The sequence below is a fragment of the Python bivittatus genome, unplaced genomic scaffold, assembly GCF_059951505.1.
Source record: "Python bivittatus isolate LINGU-HERP-01145 unplaced genomic scaffold, Pbiv_v1 ctg000980_np1212, whole genome shotgun sequence".
Taxonomy (NCBI): domain Eukaryota; kingdom Metazoa; phylum Chordata; class Lepidosauria; order Squamata; family Pythonidae; genus Python; species Python bivittatus.
The window spans coordinates 36,017,454-36,038,841 of record NW_028277125.1 but is presented as its reverse complement, the minus strand read 5'-3'; the positions used below and the strand labels follow the sequence as shown (position 1 = coordinate 36,038,841).

At 39.3% G+C, this 21,388-nt stretch overlaps 1 protein-coding gene across 1 annotated transcript in view; it reads right to left on the bottom strand.

Moving 5' to 3' along the window:
• Nucleotides 1–21,388, bottom strand: part of CROCC2 (ciliary rootlet coiled-coil, rootletin family member 2) — a 100,649-nt gene that overhangs the window by 8,802 nt on the left and 70,459 nt on the right. The window contains exons 24-32 of the mRNA XM_088132085.1: nt 16,984–17,222; nt 16,713–16,872; nt 15,989–16,156; nt 14,600–14,951; nt 13,683–13,867; nt 9,421–9,541; nt 7,885–8,048; nt 5,358–5,798; nt 4,412–4,561 (exon numbers count right to left, since the gene is read on the bottom strand). Coding sequence (XP_087988211.1) covers nt 4,412–4,561; nt 5,358–5,798; nt 7,885–8,048; nt 9,421–9,541; nt 13,683–13,867; nt 14,600–14,951; nt 15,989–16,156; nt 16,713–16,872; nt 16,984–17,222 — 1,980 coding nt within the window. The remainder of the gene's footprint in view (nt 1–4,411; nt 4,562–5,357; nt 5,799–7,884; nt 8,049–9,420; nt 9,542–13,682; nt 13,868–14,599; nt 14,952–15,988; nt 16,157–16,712; nt 16,873–16,983; nt 17,223–21,388) is intronic.

Genomic DNA, 21,388 nt, shown 5'->3' with positions numbered 1-21,388 from the left:
CATTAATTCAAATGGGAGGTGACCAAAGAACAGCATCTCCTGATCTAGGAATGGGCACAATTGGTACACAAGATGGAGGTATGCAAAGGCCCTTCCAGCTACAGCACCACTTGCTTCTTGAGCAGGAGTTGAGAATCTAGGAGGACCCTCAAATTGCACACCAGCTCTGCCTAGAGGAGTACTAACCCATTCAGTGGCAAAAATAAGTCCCTGGCTCTGAGTAGTCAGTCTTGCCAGGGGTGAACCTGAGTCTGTTCCCCAATACAGTCTCCAGACACTGAAAACACATCTTGATGACATTACTTGGTTGGCCTGGGGCAGAGATGTAGAATTAAATGTCATTAGCATCCTGAAGATACCCAACCTTGTACCATCAGATGACTTCACTCAGCAGTGTCATGTAGATATTTAAAAAGACTAGAGAGACAGTAGAGCCCTGTGAAACCCCATATGTTAGGGGTTTAGGGCTGGACTTCTCCTTCTCTACCAAAACTGACTGGAACTGACCCTAGAGGTAGGAGGAAAACTATTGTGATACTGTATCTCCTACTCTCATGTCATCTCCTAGGAGGTCTTAACTCAAGAGGGACATGGATCTAAAACACAAGTGGCTTCACTACCAAAGAACTTACACTAACCAAGTGTCAGGCCTAGCCCAAGGAACTCCAAAAGACAGTGCAAATTCAGTCCAGTTATGTTTATTAGCTACAATCTCTAGCAAGAATCTTCCCAGACTGAAACCCCAGATCCCAAAGTCAGCCAGCCACAACAGTGTGAATTCCTCAGGGAGGTGCCAGTCTCATCCTCTTGTTCCTCTCACGCTCTTCTAGGGAGCTAAGAAAATGTTTATCTCCCTGAGCCTGGCCTTCATAATTCCATTCCATCACACCAAGTGCTTCACTACCAAAGCAAGAACCCAACCACCCACAAGGGGAGTTGTGTAAGAACATTATTCAGGTGAGCACAAACAAACTGCAGTAACCCAGAACATCAAAAAGAGGAAACAGACCACCTATACAAGATCTTCCAACACAATGGATATCCACACAACTTCTTCAACAACTGCCTAATGACACAACCCACTGCAACACAACCATTATGAGCTATGAAAGTGATAATGCCCCTATACATCAAAAACATCTTCAAGACAATCAACAGATTACTATAACCACAGCATCACAGTAGCACACAAACCAACAAAATCCCTCAAAAACATCTTAAGCAAATCAAAAGACTCAATTCCAAAGAAGAAAAAAACCAGGAGTCATCTACGACATACCATAGCAGCCACCACATAGGATGGACAGGTAGAAGACTGACAGACTGTATCCATGAACACCAAATAGCAGTTAGGAGACATGATGAAAGCTCCTTAATCTTGCAGCACATGGACAGACTCAACCAGTTTCAACTGGGAAACTGTTAACATTTTAGATCAAGCCAAATCCAAAAGTGCTAAGGAATTCCTGGAAGCTTGGCGTTCAGACAAATCAGCCATCAATAGACATGTAAAGATAAACTTCATTTACATACCATTTGAAAGACACAATCAAAATCCTAGGAAGGAAATAAACAGCCTAGAACGCATCCCCACCAGCAACCAATACCCAGATAAGCAGGAAGCAGCAGCAGATAAAGAGGGAAGAAACATTACCCTAATCAAGGAACTATCATAGAGGAAGCCACACCCCCAACAAGACTGGTAGGGCAAGTTACTATATATAAACAGCCAGGAAGCCCCATTGTCCCCCACACTGATGATGTTACCTAGTGGGTAATGAAAAGTCTGCAAGAAAACAACATAGCTCAGAAAGCATCAACAAATCAACAGTACAGTCCTGAGATACATTCATTCTTTTCTATTAGAATACAAACTGCTAGCAGTTATGAACAGATGTCTGGAACAAGTGCTGGTCATAGAGCTGATGTGAGCAGAAGACTGAATAAGAGTGGCATCTCTAACATTCTCCTTTTACATAGTGTCAAACAATGTCCCCTGAACTGTTCCACTTGATTTTTTGTTTGTTTGTTCATTTGTTTTGGGGTAAGGTATCATCACCTCACAATGGTGCATTTGTGTAGCCACCTACAATGGCTTACTGGTTATATAAATGTATCAGTGTCTGCATTCGTACATCATGCTAGGCTAAAATGTGGTTTGTTTGGTTTTATCTTAGTATGTTGTATAAACAATCCATTGCTTAGCATGATTTGTTACCAAAAGCAGAGCTACAATGAAGGAAATTCTTGACATCAAGATTTACATCAAGGACAGTCAACATACTGTATGTCTCTGAAGAAATTGCTGAGCAGCAATTCCCATCAATTCTAGTTCACTTGACCAGAAATGTGAATAGGAGCTACATACCAATATTTGTTCCTCTATATAACAGTCTGTCTGTGAAAACTCACATTAAAAGTCTGATATCCAAGAAATTCCTGATTTCTTAATGTACCTTGCAATTACTTTTGCAGACAGCTATAGTACGTTGAAGCAATCCTTACCTGGCTACAAATTGAGGAAATGCCATATAATGCACAGATTTATTGGCATTAGAGTAGGAAAATGGGACAAGGGTGATGGTAGATAAAACCTTTTTTGAGAGCTGTATATGGAATGGACAAAGGTCACCTTCAAGAGGCTGACATTAATTTCAGTGGAAGGATCTGCCACATGGTTTGGATTATGCATCTCCATTGCTAGTGCTAATTAGGCTAATCCAAGGGTGCCCCTGCTGATATCAAACACATATGTGACAAATTAGTTCTGTGACTTTGAACCAGTGCCTTGACACTGTATGTTAGTTACTTCTCTGAACAGACAAGGAGAGCAGATAACTGAAAGATGTACATGTGTAACTGTGTAAGTTACTTCTCTGAACAGACAAGGAGAGCAGATAACTGAAAGATGTACATGTGTAACTGTGTAAGTGAAATCTGAAACTTCACTTTAAGGAAGAATACTGAGTGCATTATTTGGACTACATTCAAAGAATCTGAGAGCAGTAATCATGTATGTATAGAGGAATTATTGGAGAGGAATTGTAAAACAAAGATTGCAAATGCTTTCATTTGCAAGAAGAACAGAAGTTCTGTGCCTATAAGGATAAAAAATTATTTTGTAAGGTTCTTTTTTCATTTCTCTGTTTAAAGAGAATTCTGTACTCCTTAAAACAATATGAAAGTTCCACATTTTACAGTGTATTTATCTATCTGTTTCTGCAATTTATATGCTGCTCAATCTCAAGAAAGACTCTGAGTGGCTTACAATGATGCAAAAGAAAATTAGGTGGAATTTAGGTAGAAAAGAAAGAAAAATAACCAAACCCCCAAACTCAATGACAATCAATGTTGTTTGTCAATAGGCCATCTGTATTTATACACGGAGAATGTGGACTGATACAGAGGTTATGTATTATGAGCGTGTTTTCTATACAGGGATGCAATAGGTTTATAATCTTTTTCAAAAAATTGCTTGCTGCTTATGCTTAAGTGCTTAAGCATAAAATGAATAATTGGGAATAAGCCACTTTGTGCCCATCCGAGTACTGAGCACAAATGTAGGTGAAATGCAGATGCCATTTTCCTTTTGTTATGGCACTAAATATATCGTCCTATAGAAATAACGATTATTATGTGTAATTTTTTTCCTTTTGTTTTTGTGTATTGTAAATTGTATATTTTTATTTTTTATTATGTTTGTTTGAAAATGGTAATAAAAAAGCAATAATTATTAATAACGCTGTAATATAATGGGTGCATTTAGAATAGAACACAGCTCTTATGAAGAATTCTTTATCAGGTTACCTCTGTTTGCTTTCCTGACCGAACAATTAAAAACAAGAAGGAAGGATTTCCAGGATAAACCCTGACTTCAGAGAAGAGAAAAACATGGCACTCTCCCTCCAATAAAACTGTGTTTTGCTTCTCGAAGATGGGAAACATCACAATTCTTGACAAAAAATGGTGGAATTCTTTAAATTGCCTTTTCTACCAAGAAACCTAGATCAGAGGAGAAGTTAGCTATGAAGAGTAAAGAAAGGTATGATACAATGAAATATTGTATTAAAATCTGGTGGTTGCAGTTGTTTGTTACTTTCTTTTAAAGGTACCTCTAAGTTTTCCCCTGCTTGAATATTTCAGCAGGGAAAATCTGAGCCCACAATAAATTCAGAAATACAAACACAATTCATAAAATTGCACAGCTTTGTGGAAAGAAATTCTGCCATTTTTCAACAGCGATGGCATGTGCAGTTTTCAAAGGGAGCCTTCCCTGTGACACTCGGCTTGCTATAATCCATGTAATCTTCAATTAAGGATGGAGTCCCACTTGGCTTGCAGTTGATTCAAGATAATATACAACAATAAGATCACTTTGTTAAATTAATCCTCCTTTCCAATCATCGCTTACTTCCTGGAGATGGTGCTTCTGCTTTTCCAGATTTCTGCATTGCAGTTCCATGTCAGCCAGCCGATCTTGCAACAAATGTACTGTATTAGTCAAGCTATGATTCTGCCTCTTGCTATCTGACAGTGCCTGTCGCATGGAGTCAAAGCGATCCTGGAAAATATTATTATTATTATTAATTATCCCACCTGAAATGAAATCCACTGAAAGAATGATTCAGGGACATTTGGTTAAATAAATACAGGCTCATTTGTAGCAGTGACTATTTCCATGATTACAGATAATCTGGCAAACCAGCCTGCCTCTTCCATTGTCTATAGACAGCTCAGACCGTTGGAAAGGAACAAACTGTCCTGCAATAGTAATGAAAAGTATGGTTTTTTTCTTTGTATTGATATTCTTCCAGAAATGATTAGGAACACCCAGAGTTGTCTTTAATTAGTCAGATCTTTAACCCATCCAGCTTACACTGATGGGCAGCAGCTCCAAAGGGTTTCAGGCAGGGGACTTTCCCAGCTCTATCAGGGGAGGCTAAGGACTAAATCAGGGACAATATGCATGGAAAGCATGTCCCCTAACTACATGCCTTCCTGAATATTTAAAAAGTTGGCCATCACAGATTTATGGTTCAGTCAAGGAGAAGACAAAGCCAGATTAGCAAAACATCTGAATTTGGGCTACTGGGAAAAAAAGGACACGATACCACTCAGTGAAATATTTAGGTGATGCTGCAGAGCCTTACCCGACTGAATTTGGATTCTGACATCAGCTGTTTCATTTAAATACCTCAAGTGATTTAACCATGACTTTGCATCAAAGGAAAACAGGGGAACTGCAACAGGTTCTCAGCGCTGGAATGGGACTGATTTGCACAGCACTCTATTGCTGGCTTTACTGAGATGTGCAAGCAAGGGATGGCTGATTGCTTGGAACAACTGAGTTTTGGTACCTGGAGCAGCCGGCGGTCTTGCTCTGCAGCAGTCAGGGCCTTTTGGAGTTGTGAGATGTTCTCCTGCAGGGAGGATGTGCCAGCAGTGGCACTGGAGAGTGCTTGAGACAGAGTCTGTACCCGGTCTTTGAAGTGACTTTCAGTGCCTTCAGTCCTGGCTAGCGAATGGGTCAGGTGGTCAAGCTCTCGTTGCAGCAGTGCAGTTTTGTTCTCCCGCTCCCCTAACTGGCATCGAAGTACTTGGATCTGCTCCAGCAGGGACTGGATTTCTCCATCCCTTGAAGTCAAGCTCATTTGTGTTCGTTGTAGCTCTCCTTCCACTGCTCTGTGGTTCAGCTCCAGCTTGGTGGCCCTGCTCTCTGCTGCTTCTAGGACTTCCTTTAGCTTCCATTTTTCTGTTTCCAGTTTGGCTTCCTTGGTTTTAAATGTTTTGACTTTCTCCTATAATGGAAAAACAGCTTGAATACCACAAGCTTGACAGAAGAGCAGCTAAGAGGAGGATAAACTTTGTGGACTGATCACCAGAGCCAGATGACATCAGAGCCTTATTACAAAAGTACCACAGTAGAATCATAGAATGTAAAGGTTAGAAGAACCTTTAATCCCCATCAGTGCCTCCTCTCCTGGGAGGCATATCTCAGGAGGCGCATGACAACCTTGGAATAATTATGGGAACCTCCTACGTCTAGGAGCGCCGCTGCATATGACATCTAAAGCCTCATTTTGATGACTACCAGTACCACCTCCACCACTCAATAGTTAGTCAAACAGCACAGATTAGTACAATGCCCACTCCTCTGACAATGAGAGCACTGATTCAAATAGCCTCGTCTTTGCCCACCCCAGATGGATATAATACTTAGGGGTTTCTCCCAGAAGGGGCAGAGATCTGTCCACTCATCCTTTTTCTTTTAATATATTTGGGAGGGTCTTTGGCTATCCAAGCTGTGCAATTTGGGATTGTCTCTCCTTGCTGCAGATATGTTGCCCCCTCTGACCTGTCCCTTCTGAGCTTTTTGGCCAGTAAGGGGTACCATGCCCCCTTGGGCTTCTACTTTTAGGGAGCTGCTGGGACTAGTCATGGAGAACCTGGAAGTGGCAGCGGTTTGGGTTGCTATATAGTTTTGGTTCCTAATCTGCCTAATAATAACCCCAAGGACTTCACAAGGAAGTTCTCTTTGTGGATTCTTTACAAGCCATAAAAACAACAAAATGATAAAAGTCATTTATAAGTAATTGAGAAAAGATATAATTCCTAATGTTCAAGGTTATGTGAGTTGCAATTCAAACGGTTTGGCTATCCCCGATACAGAACAAAGAAGAGCAAGTGTGACATTGTCCTTGGGTCTGACAGTAGTAAAAGTAAGGTGTCTGTGTGCAGTGCATTGACATAATCTCCTAATTTTAGAGATGAATATGAAGTAAAATAAGGGTAGTAAAATTATAAAGGTTTGAATAATCAGATCAAAACAAGAATGTAAGATATAAAAGAGAGAAACCTTATTAGGAAAAAGGGAAAGGGATTTGGGGATGTTCTGGGTTAATTATCAGAATTAGCAATAGATACAAACATAATAATAGAAATAAATTAACTGCAATATTTTTTTAGAAAAATATTTAAAATTTACATCAATATTGTTCCTTGTAAATTAAAAATGTTACACATGATGAATAGTACATAATATAATAAAAACAAGGGCAGTGACTATTCAAGGTGGTCCCAACTCATCCAGCTTCTCATAGCACCTTTATATTTTCTCCCTAGATAAAAGCATCATTGTTTACCATATAGCCAAGATCACCATGCCAGTATAAGAGTTTATATGGAAACTTACCATATAATAGCCTTATGGTAGCATTAGAGTAATGAAAAGAAAAAAAATTGTTATGGAGACAAATGATGCTGAATGAAACTCCATTCAAACAGTTTATATTAGTTTAGTCATAAGGAAAGAGGCCAATTTGAATAAAAACATTAATTATATAACTGGGTAAAATCAGCAATTCTTCTATGAGATTCTTTTGCATCAATTTGTACACACCTCACTTAGAAATGAAGAGGTTAATCGCTTTCCTACAATCCCCCCCATCAAACAGATATTGTTCTTGTTTGTACAATGATAATTCTTTAAAATCTGTCTTGTGGCCTAACTTTACCAAAATTCTTTAGCGCCTGTCACCTCCAAAGTCAGCACTAGTCATTCCATTTCAGTCTCCTGTACTATAACATGAAGCGGACTTACTCAAAAGAAAACTACTGCATTTCACGGTATGCAGTTTTTAGGAATGCATCTTTGGCCACAGTATCATGTATCCTGTGTGATAACAACTTGTCATAATGCCTGTTGTCATTAAACTTTTTTGGGTTGCTCTAAATATGTTCTTTTTGCATGTTCTTTGTACATTTACTTACTTTTCAAGAGCTGGCTGGGCTGCTGTATAACAAGCAGAATGTCATATAAAAGGAAGTTGTGCTATGTTATAACCTGAAACATCTTTTTCTAACTGAAAGAGCAAATATGCCCACCTGCAGTTCTCTGTTCTTATCCTGACAAATACGTAAGTTGTGTTCCAGGGTGACAACCTGTTCTGCAGATGCTTGGCGTTCCTGTTCTGCTTTGCGAATAGTCTCCTCTTGCAGCATCAATGCTGCTTGTGCACTACTCAGACGGCCATCTGTTCCTCTTTTGCCTAAATGTGAAAAAAAAAAGTTGCAAAATGCAAGGATTAAGCAGGAAAGTATTTGTTCTACATGAGTGTTTCTCACCCTCAGCAACTTTAAGTTATGTGGACTTTAACTTCCAGAATTCCCAGAAAAAAAGTTGTTGAGGTTGAAAAACACTGTTCTAAGTGGGCAAGCTAGTGGCCTTCAGAAGTTTTGGACTTCAGTCCCCATCAGCGAACATGTTAATGACAAAGGACTCTGGGAGTTGTAATCCAAAGTATTTAGAGAGCACCAAGTGGCCCACCCACTGTACAGTGTTGTCTAGTAGTTGTATCACTGTGCATGCCTGACTGCTTAGAATATGAAATGATGCATTAAACTCCTGGATAGTAAAAGGCTCCCATATCGTGTGGAATCATATTATATCCATCAGTGAATAAATGTAGTGACATCCTATGGAAAAAAAAAACACTCTTAGTTTATGGCACACTATACAAACCATAGGCAGCTTGCTGTGATGCCTGAACAATTACAGTCAGATTGTAATTATTCATTTCCCATCCCCAAGTTTAAAAAAATAAATAAATAAAGGCAGGATAAAAAAAATCCAAATCCATAAATAAATCATTCATTCATTCATTTGTTCATGAGGCTATATGTTACAAAGAGCCACTCATGAGAAAGACACTCAGATGTCTTTGTCTTTTCCCAACCCTTTCAGTATCTACCTATATTAGGGCTGGAGCTTCGCATGTCTAACAATGGTAGAGTTATGATTTCCATCTCATGAGAACTGCCTGGCATTGGTTTACAATCACTTGGCATTTTCAAAGCACAGGTCCTATACAATATTGGGGTGTTTTTTTGTTTTTTGTTTTAAACATATTAGGAACACCCACTTGATTATAGTCATGAAAGGTAGATATGATTGGCTAATATATGTAACTAATCCCCAGCATTTGCTTTTTAAATGAAAAGGAATTTTCTGAGCTACCATTTTAAGAAGAGAAGCAATTAAAGCAGAGATAAGCTTAATCCTATTCCTGACCTTTCTCCATCTTCTGAATCTGCTGCTCAGTCCAGATATGAATTTCTAAATCCTCAAAATCTTGATCCATAAGTGGAAGAAACAAATTCTGAGCAGAGAAACATGCGACATGGAGATGAAACATCCGTCCCCGATACCACTATTCTTTCACTTAAAATGACAGTATCCAAGCAGCTTTTAAAGAAGTTTAGGGCTTCATTTCACTTGCTTTGTATGCAACTTGCCCCATAGCTGAAATCTTTATCGCACTAAATAAGCAAGGAACCAGAGGCAAAAAACCAGGTAGATGAAAAAATTGTTACAGATGAAGGGATAAAGTAAGAGAAGAAGAAAAAGAAAAGAGAACAGACCTTCTTCACAGTCTGCTAAGAACTTCTGGAGTTGCAGGATACGGCTTTGTGTTTGGTCGCGATCAGCCTCCATTTCATTCAACTGATGACTCCTATTCATCACCTGAATTCTTAGGTCATCCTGGAAACGAGATATGGACATACTCATGATATCCTTAGCTTGTCACCAGGAAAGATATAAAACTCATCCAGGATTAGGAAAAACATACATTTAGTTTTAAATTTTATTTTACACGGCCTATTCCATAAGTTGCTTTATTAAGCTATAAGGGCAACTTTCAACAAGTATATAATCCATCTTGATAAAGCAACTACAAACAATGCATATCCTAAAATCAACCACAGTATTAGATAAAATAAATATTTAAAATTAGAGCAAAGTAACTGCATTTTCAACAAATGATAGATCACTAGAAATCAGACTATAATCCAAAACATCAGCCACAATACTGCTAGATTTCTCAGAGAAATAATTTCCAACCAAGCTAGCTAAGACTGTTACTGATCTTGACACATAAGAGAGCCTTGTAAATTAACTCAAATGATTTCCTTGTCTTACGAAAACCCGATTCCATGGTTCACACCTATAACTGAAAACACATTACTGAATTGTTTGGTATGAAAGAAACAAGCCCTTAATATTTTAGAAATGTTAATGTTGCTCAAGTCTCAGGCAGAAATAGACCACCTGCTACGTATGTCAAGCTCTAATTTGGCAGCACACACTTTCTTTCTGAAAATATGGCCATCCCTACCCCAAAGGACTAAACAGTTTATCATCAACGTTTGCTTAGCCAAAATGCCTTGGATTTGGAAGTGGTAAAAAAGGGGGAAGACTTTCATCCATATTCTTGAAGGACCTGCATAATTCTTGTGCTTGGAGAAATTCATATTAACTCTATTTAATTAATTACATTTGCATTTAAATTAAATTCAGTTTTTATCCTGTTTTTATCAATGTTGGAAGTGAGGTCCCAGCATGGCCATCTACCTCCCCCCTCCCCAGTTGCACCCTGCCCAGAAGGGTCTGTCTGAGGCAGTTTTCATGGGCATTTGAAAATGACAAGTATACCTCAATTTCCATCTATGCAATATCGAAAAACTCTCACTATACAAATTAAATACTGCTCTGAATCCTCTTCCATGAAGCCAAGGCCAGAGGCCTTGGAAACAATAGGTACTATCAACACGTTTTCAGTCTATCAAAATATCTTCAGTTGGAGGCTCTATGGCTTTCCTTACAACTAAGCCGTGTTATGATGTTTACTTCCTGAGTGAACATGCACCAGGACTGTACTGGTAAGTGGAAACACTGAATTTGTTACAGCTGGTAAAGTGTTAACTCAAATATGTTGTTATATCTGTAGATACTTTTCCTTCTTTTTCTTTCTGGTTAACACAAGTTAACAATAAATTCCAGGATCTTGGTGGACAGGACAACAAAGCAAGGAATGTTTTAAATGTGATGCAGCCCAGAATTAACTGATTTCTTCATTTGTCAGAAAGGCTGTTGGATGATCTGATGCTATGATTATTGTGACAAGCCATGTTTTTTTAATTATTCTGGTACAGTATAAATATTTATTCATTTTTACAAGAGGCATGCTTTTGAGCAATAAATAGCACATGACAGAGAAATGGCTGAACTGACCTTGAATGTTGCTAAACATATGTCTTGGGAGTCAACTTGGGGTCAAACTAAGTTAGGCTGGCTCATATGATCCCTGCAAAATGGAGCTGGGATAGCTAGATGGTTTTTAGTTCTAGGTAAATGAACTGGATCCTTGGCATAGCCAAAGCTGGCAATGCTGGTCTAATCCCACTAAGGAAGGAATCTTGAACATCCCTCCCTGGCCTCGATTCACAGAATTATGGATGCAATCCTTAAGAAACAATATGCCTTCATAAACTCTCTGCTGAAAAAGAACAAGCTATAATGGAAAGATGTACACATCATACTAAGCCAAAACCAAACAAACCCTTTTATAGTTCCATGTGATACATCAACCGAGCCATAGCAGAGGTGGGATTGGAACAAAAGTCTTTTTTCCCCCAAAGTAATCTTCTGTACCTAGCAACACTGCTCTTTTTACAGATTGTTATTTATCTCTAGTTCACACCATGATCTTATGCATGTTAATTATATATGTAAATGGCACCGTATTACAATGGTTCCTCTCCTTTCTTGATGGACAGTACCAGTTGGTGGTAGTGGAGCAGGAGAGGTCAACCCAATGGCTACTCCCTTGTGGACTGCTACAAGGTTCCCCCTGCTATTTAACATTTACATGAAGCCACCAGGAGAGGTCATCCAAAGTTTTGGGGTTTGGTATCACCAATATGTTGATGATACCCTCACTACCCCAGGCCAGACTGGTGATGCCACTGAAGGCTGAAGGCTCTGAGGATCTGGATGGGACAGAACAGGCTTAAACTGAATCCTAATAATATGGAGTTACTGTTTGTCCATGGGATTTTCTGTCTGCTCCAGGGGTGTCTCTTGATGGCGTAGCACTACCCATGAAGATGCAGGTTCATGACTGGGGATTCTTCTGGACTCATAGCTCCTGCTAGAATAGCAAGTGGAGGCTGTGGCTGGTGGGGGTGTGAGGAGGGCTTTTCCCAGCTTTGGCTGGTAAGCCAGTTGTGACCTTACCTGGAGGGGGAGGATCATGCTATAGTGACTCATATTCTCATCAACACCTGCTTAAATTATAGCAACATGCTCTACATAGGGCTGCCTTTGAAGATCACTCAGAAGCTGTAGCTGGTTCAGAGTGCAGCAGCCTATGACCTGGACAGTGTTTGCTGATGGAAGCACATTACTGCAAGCCCTGCACTGGTTGCTAACAGGCTTCTGGGTGCAATTTAAAATCCTGGTACTAACCTATAAAGCCTTGCATGACTTGGTGCCTAGTTATCTGCAGAACTGCATTCTCCCACTGGAATCATCCTGGCCAGTTTGATCTACCAGGAAAAACTATTAGCCATGTGTTGATTTAGGGAGGTGAGGGTGGCAAAGCATGATCATGCTACTTTTCAGTGGCTGCACCAGCTATTCAGAATGGCATCCTAGTGGAAATCTGGTTGACTTCCACCCTCCCTGCCTTCTGGAAGCTGCTCAGATCAGTTTCCTGGTTTAGTTAGTTTGGTTTAATTCATTTAACATAATTCTATGTTTTCCATTAGTATTTGTATACTTTTTGTTTATTGTTTATTGTATATTATTTCTTATATGTCTTATTTACTGTATATCTGTTTATTGTTTCGTAAGTCCTTAGGAATTTGATGGTCTATAAATGTTAATAATAATGATGATGATGATGGATTTTATCACTGCTAAGACACAGCTTTACATAAAATTAATTCTTTTTGCTGTGAGTAAAAGAAATAGACTAACTTATTTTTTTATACATTTTAAGCCATTATTGGCTTTGATCCAGAATGTTTAGGTGGATTTATGTGCATAATGCTCTCCAGCCATTCAAATAATCATGCTGAAACTCTGATAATAATTTCTGGTAAACGCCCTTAAAGCTAACAGGACACTGAAAAAAAGCATGGCATATTATTTCAAGTGGGTGCCTAGAAACACATGCTTAAGGGATGCATTTGCACATACGCTGAAAAGCAGAACAGAGACTCTAGTGCATAACTCCAGAACCATTCTATTTATGTCTTAAGCATACTTCCAAGTACTTAAATGCTACTGACTTCAATAAGTCCAGAAGTAAGTCCCATTTTTTTGTGCACTGAATTTCAACCTTAGTATATTCAACTTCCTCAGGATACTATCCAGTGAATGAAGGAATTGAACAAGGATTTGGAAGGGTATGGATAATCTAATGGAAATCAAAGGATGATGGAATCTGAAAACTATTTTTCATGGTCACCTAAACGTAGACTTTATTTTTAATCTCTCCTTCAATTGATATAAGGACTAATGTTTGTCATCTACAGTCAATTATATACATGCAGAATATGAAGAAAAAACACAAAAAGGAAGGTACTATTTTGCTACAACTACTTAGCATTTCCTTTACTAAAATAAAGTTGCCCTGCACTCAGATTGTGATGAACTGAGTGAATGTGCTCTTATAGTTTTGTAAAACACCTATATTCTAAACTACGAGTTTTTCAAAGTTCACAAATTTACAGTGCCTAAACCTCAATATCCTTCTTACACTCTCTGGAGCCTCATGGAGGTAGAACTTAAACATGAGTATACAGAAGAAATATTTGAAAGAGAGGCCCTTGCTTACCCTCTCTCTTTGGGTGTCCCGCAACTCCTGAAGGAAGTCCTTCAAAGCATCTCGAACTACTTCTGGGTCAATTTCACTTGTGGTTTGCTCACCCCTGAGAGGAGAAGGTTGATGAAATGGTGAATGGGAGCAGCTCCTCTCAGGTGATCCAGTGCGAGATGCAGGTGTTTGCCGTCCACTAGTTCCTATAAAAAACACAAATACTTGCTTGGTCTTAGCCAAAAGACAAGGCTGAATCAGACTTCAGTGTATTACATCATGTAGGATTTATTCATTTATTTAAAAGGGATGTGTAACAGATCATATGTTTTGATTGGTTGGAGCTTTCCACTGCCTCAGGAGAGGACTTTACCATAACTAGCTACCTAAATCTTTTCAGATGGAGATACCACCACTCTACACAAAGCTTGCAAACTGCCACTCAGCTATGGTGTCTCTTTTTGACTAAGGTGCATGAGATAAGCAGCCATTGAACATATTGTTTTGGTTAGTGTGCTTTGCAAACCCTGCCATTGTGGTTTATAAGCCATGATTTATGGATTAGTGTGCCATAAATCAATGGTGAGGTTATTCAGTAAGCCAGTGTTGTCCAAACTTGGCCACTTTAAGATGAGTGGACTGGCTGGCTGGGGAATTCTGGGAGTTGAAGTCCACTCATCTTAAAGTGGCCAAGTTTGGACAATATTGCAGTAAGCCATATTTTAAAATTATGGCATCACACAATATAAAAACCCAGCCCTAATATGTTTCATTCCCAGGTTCAAATTATAACCATTCTCCAGTTGCTTGCTTGCTTGCTTGTTTATTTATTTATTTCATTAAATTTATTATAAATTTATTATAGCTGCCCATTCCAACAGAGTCTGGGTAGCCATCTTAAATTAGCCCATAGCAGTAAGAAGAGTTTTAAGTATGACCTTTAACTGGAGAGGAGGATCGTTGGGGAGATGGACTCCGGCTGCCCAGCCCCAGTGTGCGACGGAGAGTGGAGTGAAGTGCCACCAACTTCAATTCAACCTCTCTCTTGGCTGCTTCAGCTTTGACTAGTTCTGTTTCTAAGCCATGGATGCATCCCTCAGATGTGCTGAGGCGCAGCTGGAGACTCTCATTTGTCCTGCTTGCTTCCTGAAGCTTCACTTCTAGGCTGTGGAGATCATCCTTCCACTTCTTCTCCTTGACGCAGTTCTCTGCAAGGCTGTGCTTTAAATCCTGCTCTCGAAGCTGGGACTCTACCTCTGTGGAAGACAGCTTCTTCTGCAAGTTCAACACCTGAAAAACAACAAAGTCATGAGGGAAATGCATTTACATTGCTCCCATCTCTTCAGGGACACCGGCATGGGAATTTGACAATATCTGTCAGTATACACAAATGTATAGCAATATTACCAAAATTTATCCAATAATTTATACCCACCTGCCTAGTATTAAACAGTTACACAATCCTGACATTTTCTCCAGTTGTAAACTCAGGTTATAAATATATCCCATTTAACAATATTTTATTTATTTAACTCCCCCACACACTTTAATAAGACAGAAAGCCATTTAATGATAATTGTGAGTTACAATATAATATTTTGCAATAAATCATTCTAGTGGATTCTCATTCATTATATTATGCTTTTCCTAATGTAAGCAAATTCCTGTGAACAATGAACATGGTGCATAAATATCTAGTTGGACATTATAATTGCATTTTATACTTACATACTGTATACAACCAAAGTGTATACAATGACACTTTTACAATCTTCCATAAACTCCCTTACATAATCATGTACTGTTTTCTGCCCATTAATGACTTTACAAAAGCAAACAACCCTCCCTCCCTCCCTCCTTCCCTCTCTCTCTCTCTGCTGTATTTCAGCAGATAGTAACACGTGGTTGATTTTGTCTGGTCTTAGAAGCTAAGCAGCACTGAGCCTGATAAGTATTTGGATGGGAGAATTCCAGAAGATTCCACAGCTGTAGTTTAGATAGGAAAATGAAAAAAAAAAATCCTGAAAAAAATCAGTGGCAAATTATTTCTGTATTATTGCTAAGAAAATTGCATGGATGTGTCCATGAAGTCACCAAGTCAAGCTCAACTGAAAAGAAGACTTCACGTTTACTACATATAAAAAATGTTATATTGCTATATGTATTGGACTTCACAAGTACAACTTTTCCCATTAAATATTCAATTTACCCCACATCTTATCTCCATTGCATTCTCTTACAGATTGCTGCCTTCTTTTGCTGTCCCAATTTACTCTTCAATTCTTCTTCCATTAAATAATCATTCCTTGCTACTACCCTATTGTTACCTCCTTGTGAGCAGAATCATGGCCAATCTCCAGAGTAGTTATCTTCTGTTTTAGTTCCAAGATCTCTTTGCTGTTCTGCTGTTCCTGTTGTTCTCTTTGCAGCAATTGATGCTGTAATTCACTGACTTCCTGGGTTTTCTTGCTGTTCTTGCTTTCCAGGGCTTTTACCTGTGCAGGAACAATTGGAATGCAGCTATTCTTCAGAGCAGAATCTATGCTCCAGACTCCCAACTTACATGTGGACTCTTCTGCATAAAACAATTATTGCCATAATTGGTAACTGCTTCTAAACTGCCATGACTGATTGTATCATACCCTAATCCTAACTTAGCTGTAACAGAAAGCTAACAGATTCTTCAGCAAGATGCTGCTGCCTATTTGCTGTATATGTACTGTGATATGAGGAATGTCTGAAAAGGAAAAAAAGTCCTAGGGACAAAGATACAACATAATTGGAGAGAGAGGCATTAAAGGCAGAAATTATCTCAAGACCCTTTCCAAAGGATTTTCAAAATCTAATAGCAGGAAATGTATTTGGGATGGTGCTACTGCTTTTGCTATAGTTCACTCTACTCAGGTCCAGTCTCAGAAATTAACAGTAGCTTCAAATAATTTTGTATACATCCTTCCTACCCTCTATCTGATCATGTCAAGTGTTTTCCCCTATAATCCTTACATTCTTGGATCTGAATTGAACAAAGAGAGAGAAAGTCTGTACAGCTACCTCTCTGCGCAGTTCCTGAAGCTCCCTTCGAGCTTCCATGCGTGCCTTCTCTACTTCCCGTAGATTTACTCGGAGCTCTCCCACCTCTCCCTCAACTGCTGCTTTTGCTTCCTCCAGAATGGCAATCTTCTGTTCCCTTTCTTCCTTGATTCTCTGCAGGCTACAAGAGGTCAAGTGTTTATTATCTGTCATCTCTAAAAGCACTATGTCCATTCCATCAATGTATATGAGCTTTTTCTCCCCAGCCTGTCATTGTGCCAAGTCTGCTGACCTGAGCTTCTCATTCTCTGTTTTTTTGACAGCTGCTCTGAGGTCAGCATTGGACTTCTGAAGTGCTTCCTTTTCTCTGTTCTCATCTGCTACAGCCCTGTGAAATTCCAGTAGCTCTTTTTGTTGCTGATCACGGGCCTCTTCTGTCTCCTGGAGCCTCTGGTGAAGCTCACTGAATTCTTTCTGAACGTCTGCATAAGTATCTTCTGCCAACCGCAGTTGGGCTTTGAGCTGTTCTGCCTTTAAGAAAAAGCTACATCAATTTTATGGCACTTTGGAAAATAAACCTAGTGACTTCAATGGGATTTACTTCAGGGAAAGTGATGTTGGTATACAGTAGTTCTGGGATGGGGGTGGGGGTACAATACATAATTAAAGGCACAATCCATATATTATTGGGCATCTCCCTGATTGAAGAAAACTTATTGTCGAATTCTATACATAACCACTCAGAAATAAGTCCCATCATTACATGGTCAGTGTGCAATGGATTGTAGCCTTGGTTGATTGATTAAAACATGCAGATGAAAAATTGATCTCCACAGGGAAAGGCACACATCTGCAACTTAGTACAATTTTCCTCAGCTTGGGATGCCCTCCAAATGCAACCTTTTTAAGTATAGAATTTATTTGTACTTAAACAAAGGAAGTATTTAAAATGCAGGCTTTGTGGAAATATCCAAAGCCTAATACAGAACTGGTAATGTATATTAACTAAAGGGAAAAGGAGCAGTACAAATCTATTATTTACAGGTAGTTAACTGATATATATACAGGTCTACTAAGAAGAAATGTACTCAGTAGGACTTACTTTTGAATGTAAGTGTATAGAATTTTACTGCCTTCCTTTTAAGTCAGTAATGAGTCATGATGATATTTCACTGTCTGAAATATTAGATAGCAATTTTCTAATGAAAATTTGACCTATTTTTCATATTGTTACTACGGTAGCCCATGGCTAATATTTTTGTCAGGCAAATAATATTAATGGACAGTAATTTTTTCTTATGGAAGCTGATTGTTAAAAGATGGTTTCCTGATACAAATTTCCTTTTAAACTGACATATCTTTCCCATGCATTCCCCATTCTAGCAGGGATAATATCAGTTGGAGAAGTGCATGAAAAGAACAAATGAAGTTGGTTTTGGCAGATTAAAAATAAGAGAGAGAGAAGGAGAGAATGAAGCAAAATTTTGATCTTGAAGAAGAACAATAACCATGAGGCTTGGTTGGCTTAAGAAAGAGTGACTGGTTAAAAGACATCAAGTGATCTTCAATGACTGTAGACTAGAAATCTAGTCCAACACTCTCACTGATACATCACATGGCTCTCCACTGTTCTCAGCTTGGTGTCTCCAATGATGCTCAGCTTCTGTATTTGTAAACAAACCTTAAACATTATAAAATGTGCCATGATCACTGCTTCCAAAGAGAAGAAAACCTTAGAAACAGCTACTCCTGTAACTTCTCAGTGCTTAGGGAAGCGCAGAACATCCAGAATCAGCTTTAGGCTGAGGCTGAGTGGACACTGACTTAGGTTGCCAAAAGTTAGGGGGTGCCAATGCCACCCCTCCTTCTGAAAACAAAATTCTAAATTATTAAAAAACTGTAAATTTTCTCATTGGTGAGAGATGGCAACATCAGTCAATGTGGCCTTGGGGTGCCATATACAGTTGAGCTGGCAAATAATATATAACAAATAATATATAATATTTAAGCTGGCAACCTAAAATATGAGGTTTCTTTAGCTTATATAACTCTGGGTTAATCAGAACTTTTTTCTACTTTTAAATAAGGAATGTGTGCAAGAGTGAATGTGATGAAATGTATATTTATCTCAACTTGAACTTGTGTCCATGCTGAAGTATGAGCAAAAGTTGTAGTTTATGCATCTCTAAGTACATGGCCATTAGTTGTCAAGATAGTGTGATACATCACTGAAGATGTCAGTATGCATGTAGATTTCAGTGTGAAAATGAGTAAGAGTAGAGCAAATGTATGTCTGGAAGGAAACAAATAAAGAATTAACTGGAAGAACTAAGTTTTTGAAAACCAACTGCAATAATAGCTCATGGCCTTCAGTGATCTAAAGGCTTTTCTGTTTCATATACTCTATACTGAGAAACTTTGTATGTCTATATTAAGAGAATTACACTGCTTTTTTTTTTTTTTTTAAAGTACAGTCAATTCTGGTTATTCATGATAGTTACGGTCTATAAAGTTGCTGTGAATGCCGAATTAGCTGAACCATTGCCCCTACGGGAAATACAAAAGGCAGAGTGTAGCCTTGCTCAACCTCAGCTAGGAACATGCACATTGGGTGACTCAAATTTTTTGCCACTTTGCACGTGTCTGCGAATGGCCATGAAAATGCTGCAAGTATTGGTTTGGGGGTCACAAATACATTTTAGTGAGTAAGCGAATTCGCAAATACAGAATCCGCAAATAATGAGGATCAACTGTATCTGCTCTGCAGCAGTTATATTGCAAAAATATAGCAATCTTCCTCAACCTGGTGTGATCTACAGATATGTCCTTGAAACCTTCCTTTCCTTCTCCCTGATTCCTTTCCCATTCTTGAATCAGATTCAAGATGACTGATTCCACCTTGTCTGCAGGACAGGATGGGGCCTGCAAATAAAGGATGTGACAACAATAGGCTAAGAGAAGTGGCAACAGTAAAAGAGGAAAATCAGTTCTGAAGTATTTGAATGACTGCAAATGACAACATGGATGAAATTCCTAGATTAGACCAGTAGCAGTGCACATGTCCCATCTGAACCTCAGTTGCACAGCCACACAAGCATCTCAGCATAAGATCTTTCCCATGAACTGTTTGTAAATTCTAACGGAGGAGAAAGGCATGCTCTGGGTTTTACTTCAGCCTCGCTTGGAAAGCTGTGCTTATTTCTGCAATGTCTTGTGCCCTGTATATTTTTGGGGAAAGGTAGGAGAATTGTATAAGAACCCCAACGTCGTATTTTTTCTTTTTTTAAATCTTTACTCTGAAAAACTCTTAACATTGTCCAGATCCTCCCTATTGGCCTGGCTCATTCCGACCAGCTCTGTGTTATTGTTGTTCTGTTTTTGAGAAGGATTAGGGTGAGACCCTTTTTCTACCAGCCCCCACCCACATATGGGATCCACAAATGCACTCAGCATTTTTCTGCTGAGCTCAATAGAAATTCACGAAGAAAGGTCAGTGACCAAAGAGAAGGACGATCCATCATAAAATAAACTGTTTTTATTCCCCAGGATAAGGAGAGAGGGTTAGCAGGGGATGGGATTGAAAAGAAAACATCACACAAAACTCTCTCCCCCCAAACACATTTCACTCCTTCCTGGCTTGTTCACTCTCTGTGTAAGGGCACAGCTTTCCTCCTTCACAAGAACATTGCAGCAAAGCTCATAATGTGATTATTATAATTATATATCTATAAACAGCCTCTTTTGAAATCATTCCTAGGTTGCCAAACCTCCAGCTGAGGCCTAGATACGTGGAAGAAGGTATCTAGGGTGGGAGAAAAAGACACATGTGTATGTGTGTGGGGGGGGGTATGTGTGTGGGTAGAAGTGAGTGAGCATGCATTTAAGTGCCTGAAATGTACAATCTTAAGTGTGACTCTATACACATGCAAGAGTCCATGAATTCAAGTAATTAAGTTCACATAATAAAAACAGATATGCCTGCAGGTATACATGAGAATCTTGTTTGGTCAACAAGAATGCTAGATGAGCAGCGGACAGATACATGCTACTGCAACGTGTTTCATTGTTGTTGTCTGGAGTGTACATGCACAGAAGAGTCCGTGCCAGTGTTCTTGCACATATGGGAAGGCAGCTCTGTTCAACCCAAGGCTGACTTCTTCAAGTTAAAAGGCTGTGAAAATGTTATGGTTCCCATGGTGATAAGTAGGTCAATGCTGGCGCCTGTGAGGATTTTGCTCTGTGTTTCTTTGCCCTCAGCTTGTTATATTAGTCCCTCAACTTACTTCTCCCCCCTCCCCTCTCCTTCCTTCTCTCGCATGCTGTTGTCTCTGTTCCCATCCTGTGTTAGTCTTTCTCTGCCCATCCTGCCTCCATCTATGAACATCCTCCTCACCCCCTTCGCCCCATCCCCATTCCTTCTGCCCTCCCTGCCCTCTGAAACAACCCTCTTCTCTTGCTTGTGTGGTCCCTCCTGGGGCTGGACTTTGAAATCTGTTGAAAGGAGGCCATGTTTTGCCAAAATAAACAGGCTGTCATGTTAAATTACTCTCTCTTCCTCTTTTATGTCCTTTAATTTTCTATTTCCCCCTCACCCCGTTCATTCTTTCTCTTCCCCCCTCAGGCTGGGGTCATTTTTTTTGTTCTGCTGTTCTCGGTGTATAAAGAATTAGAACCCTGGAAACATCTGGCAGTGGGTG